The following is a 3,877-nucleotide window of genomic DNA, read 5'->3' on the forward strand; positions in this document are numbered from 1 at the left end:
GGGAGAGGCAGTGGGCGAGGCAGTGGGAGAGGCAGTGGGCAGGCAGTGGGAGAGGCAGTGGGAGAAGCAGTGGGCAGGCAGTGGGAGAGGCAGTGGGCAGGCAGTGGGACACAGGGATGGGAAGTGGTGTTTCCTATCAGTCTGCTCCCATGCAAGAGGCACAGCAGGGCTCTCTGAATGTAACCTCTATAGACAGGACACTGAAAGTTAATGGAAACAAGCAATAGATAAAGGGATAGAGAGATAGGTAGATAGATGGATGGATGGATAGACAGACGGATGGATGGACGGACAGATGATGGATGGACAGACAGATAAAAAATAAATCAAGGTAGGCAACTATTGGTCTCTTGTTGGTGCATGTTTAATAAACTACACTCTTTAATTTTTAAATGTATTTAATTTATAATTCATTGGCCTAAAAAGAAGCCAGAAATACTACTGTGTCTAAATTTAGATGATAAAGACATCTCTGACTTGGGGGTCACCATGTAGGGAATTGGGGTGCTCATGGCAGAAGTTCCACAGCCTACTTTTATCATCCTAGATCTAGAAACAGAAATTCCTGCCTGGTATAAGCTATAGGGATGCTCCAAGGGTGGGGCAAGGGATGCAGTTGGAAGGGAGGTGTGCTTGCCTAGATTGCATAGGGCCTTGAGCTTGACCCCTGCACCACATACCCCAGCACTTGGGGAGGTGGAACTGGGTGGATCAGAAGTTCAAGGTTATCTTCAGCTACATAGAATTTGAATCTAGCCTGGGCTACTTGAGACAGTACCTCTGAATATACAGACAATTGAATAAAACGGTACAAAGATTTAAGTATGGCAAATACACTTACAACTCACAGAACAGGTTCCTCTGATGTCACTGAGAAGGAAGAGAAGTGAGAGCCGACAGGACAGACATCATCTGACAGACACCAGGCCTGTGAGGTCACGTCCCCTTTGGCAGACTGTGTCCAGAGACGCCTGCCAGGCAGAGACTGCAAAGGGCTCAGGCGTGTGTGCGTTCAGGTGCATGTTCTCAGGAGTGTTCATTGCAACAGTGAGTTTAGGGAAGAAATCAATTATAATCTCACTAGCAATAGGGACTTAAAGATTGTTCCCTGAGCTGGAGAGATGCTCAGCAGGTAAGAGCACTGACTGCTCTTCCAGAGGTCCTGAGTTCAGTTCCCAACACCCACATGGTGGCTCACAACCATCAGTAATGGGCATCCAGTGCCCTCTCTGGTGTGTGTGAAGACAGCGACAATGCACCCACATACATGAAATAAATAAATGTTGTTCCCTTGTTTGGGTTGAATTATGAAGCTACTTTAATTGATGAGGCAGGTTACCAATGTATTCTGGGATCAGTTCTGAATGCCATTTGTCCGGAACATATTTTTTCCCTAAGTATATATTTATACTTAATATTGAGTAGAAAAATATGATTATTGACAAAAGTTTTTTTTTTTTTTATCTGAGAGGGACTGTGAAGAATTTCTGCTTCAAACATATTTCTTTCTACAATGGCCTTGTCTTACTTTTCTGTGAAGGAACCCTCCATTACAAACTGAGGGTGGGACAGAATACCTGCGGTGACCGCTTCACTCAGCAGCTTCATCTCCAGTTCATGTTGGATGGTTTGGGGATCCTTCTCTTCAAGACTGGAAGTCTGTATTAGAAGAACAGATGGAGGTGAGCATCAGCATCCTCAGAAATTATTCTCTAAGTGCAACAGGAGGATACTGTTCTGTAAAATAGCCTGGAGACCAGGGTGAGGCCCTGTCTCAAAACCCAAACCAAAAGTACAACAGAACTAGCAGAAACAGCAGGAGCGGCGCAGCAGCAGGAGTGGCAGCAGCAGGAATGGCAGCTGCAGGAGCGGCAGCAGCAGGAGTGGCAGCTGCAGGAGCGGCAGCAGCAGGAGTGGCAGCAGCAGGAGCGGTAGCTGCAGGAGCAGTAGCTGCAGGAGCGGCAGCAGCAGGAGTGGCAGCTGCAGGAGCGGTGCAGCAGCAGGAGCGGCAGCTGCAGGAGCGGTACAGCAGCAGGAGCGGCAGCTGCAGGAGCGGTGCAGCAGCAGGAGCGGCAGCTGCAGGAGTGGCAGCAGCAGGAGTGGCAGCTGCAGGAGCGGTGCAGCAGCAGGAGCGGCAGCTGCAGGAGTGGTGCAGCAGCAGGAGCGGCAGCTGCAGGAGCAGTGCAGGAGCAGCAGCAGCAGGAGCGGTAGCTGCATTTTTTAGCACTTAGCCTAAATGCTGTCACTTCAGGGACAGTCTCTGGCCTGTTGTTTGATTTGTGCATATTTTGTCTCTTGATCAGCACATGCAGTCTTTTCAGTACACATGCCAGTGTATATCCAGGGCTGTCATCCCTCTACAGGACTGCTCATTACACAAGTCAGTAGACTGCGAGGTGGCCCAGCTGGCAAAGTCCCAGCATGCAGGAGGACAGGGTTCAACCCCCAGCACTACATAAAACAGGGTGATGGTTTGTGTCTGTGACCCCAGCACTCTGGTGGACGTAGGAGGATCAAAAGTCCGAGGCCATCTTCAGGTACACAGCCATTTGAGGCCAGCCTGGGTTACATAAGAGGTCAAAACCTCTGACTACAGACAGACAACAACAAAGCAAACAAACAAAACCCCCGAGATCATACAACAGTACAACTCTGAGGTCACATGGAGCCTTCGGTTCACTCTCTAGGACCAAACAGACACAACCAAATAAAAGCAATATCAGGCTGAATTTCTTATAGCAGATCTCAACTGAGAGTTAGACAGCATGTGTGTGTGTGTGTGTGTGTGTGTGTGTGTGTGTGTGTGCTTGCTTGCATGTATGTATAGTGTATGCATGTTTGTGCATGTATGTCTCTGTGTGAGTGAAATGTATGTGTACACATTCAGGCATGCACATGTGTGCATGCATGCTCTTGGATTTTCTTTTACTCTTATACATGCTTGTTCAATTTTTCTTTTTAAAACAACTGGGGATTTAACCCAGGGCCTCATCCATTCCTACCAAGCATCTGTCCACTGAGCTACATTGCCAGGACAGTTTAGTCCCTTAATGAGACACTTTGCAACTTGAACTTCCAATTCAAAGGCACATGTCTATCTGCTCATTCCTCAGGATAATAAAATATTTTTGAAACTACTATTTTAAATGTGCTACTTTGAATAATTCCTCATAATTATGCCATACTCAAATTAGTCCTTCTAAATATGTTGTGCTATAAACAATTTAGAATGTTTATATTTTAAAATATATTAAATATTTATTTTTTTATTTTTAAAAATATTTACATTTTTAAAAGCCATTCAAATCAACTAAGAGATGGTATTAAGAGCCCTCTAGCGGCCAATTTCTTAATAAGCTCATGAAGAAGAAGCCTACACTGTCAATTAATGTAAAAGAATTTTCAATTTTCATTAATCTTTGCCCTCAACTTGACTAGATCCCACCCTGAACATGGACTTGCGATGCTGTGAGATGATGTCACAACCTAAACAGAAAAAGAAGAAAAAGAGAGATGAACACGGACATTCATCTGTCCCTGCTGCCTGGCTGCATAAGCCCCGTGTATAGCTACCTCGTGCTCCTGGGGCTCCCATGATACACTGTATGCCGTCATGCCAGGAGCCAAAACAATCCTTCCTTCCTTAAGTTGTTTCTGTCTGCTATTTTGTCACATCAGTGACAAATGAAAGTAACACAGAGGAGAGCGCTGTCACCACCAGCAGCCTGGCCACATGATCATAGCTTTGTCACTGCCAGCAACCTGGCCACGTGATCATAGCTTTGTCCCTGCTAGCAACCTGGCCGCGAGATCATAGCTTTGTCCCTGCGAGCAACCTGGCCGCGTGATCATAGCTTTGTCACTGCGAGCAACCTGG

The 3,877-nt window shown here is 46.4% G+C and overlaps 1 protein-coding gene across 8 annotated transcripts in view; it reads right to left on the minus strand.

Annotated features, from left to right (window-relative positions):
- Window positions 1-3,877, minus strand: part of Casc1 (cancer susceptibility 1) — a 52,045-nt gene that overhangs the window by 20,028 nt on the left and 28,140 nt on the right. For all 8 annotated transcript variants that reach the window (XM_031383858.1, XM_031383863.1, XM_031383859.1 and 5 more), the window contains one exon: window positions 1,578-1,659. In XM_031383858.1, the coding sequence (XP_031239718.1) occupies window positions 1,578-1,659 (82 nt within the window). The remainder of the gene's footprint in view (window positions 1-1,577; window positions 1,660-3,877) is intronic.

The sequence above is a fragment of the Mastomys coucha genome, unplaced genomic scaffold (genome assembly GCF_008632895.1).
Source record: "Mastomys coucha isolate ucsf_1 unplaced genomic scaffold, UCSF_Mcou_1 pScaffold20, whole genome shotgun sequence".
Lineage (NCBI taxonomy): Eukaryota > Metazoa > Chordata > Mammalia > Rodentia > Muridae > Mastomys > Mastomys coucha.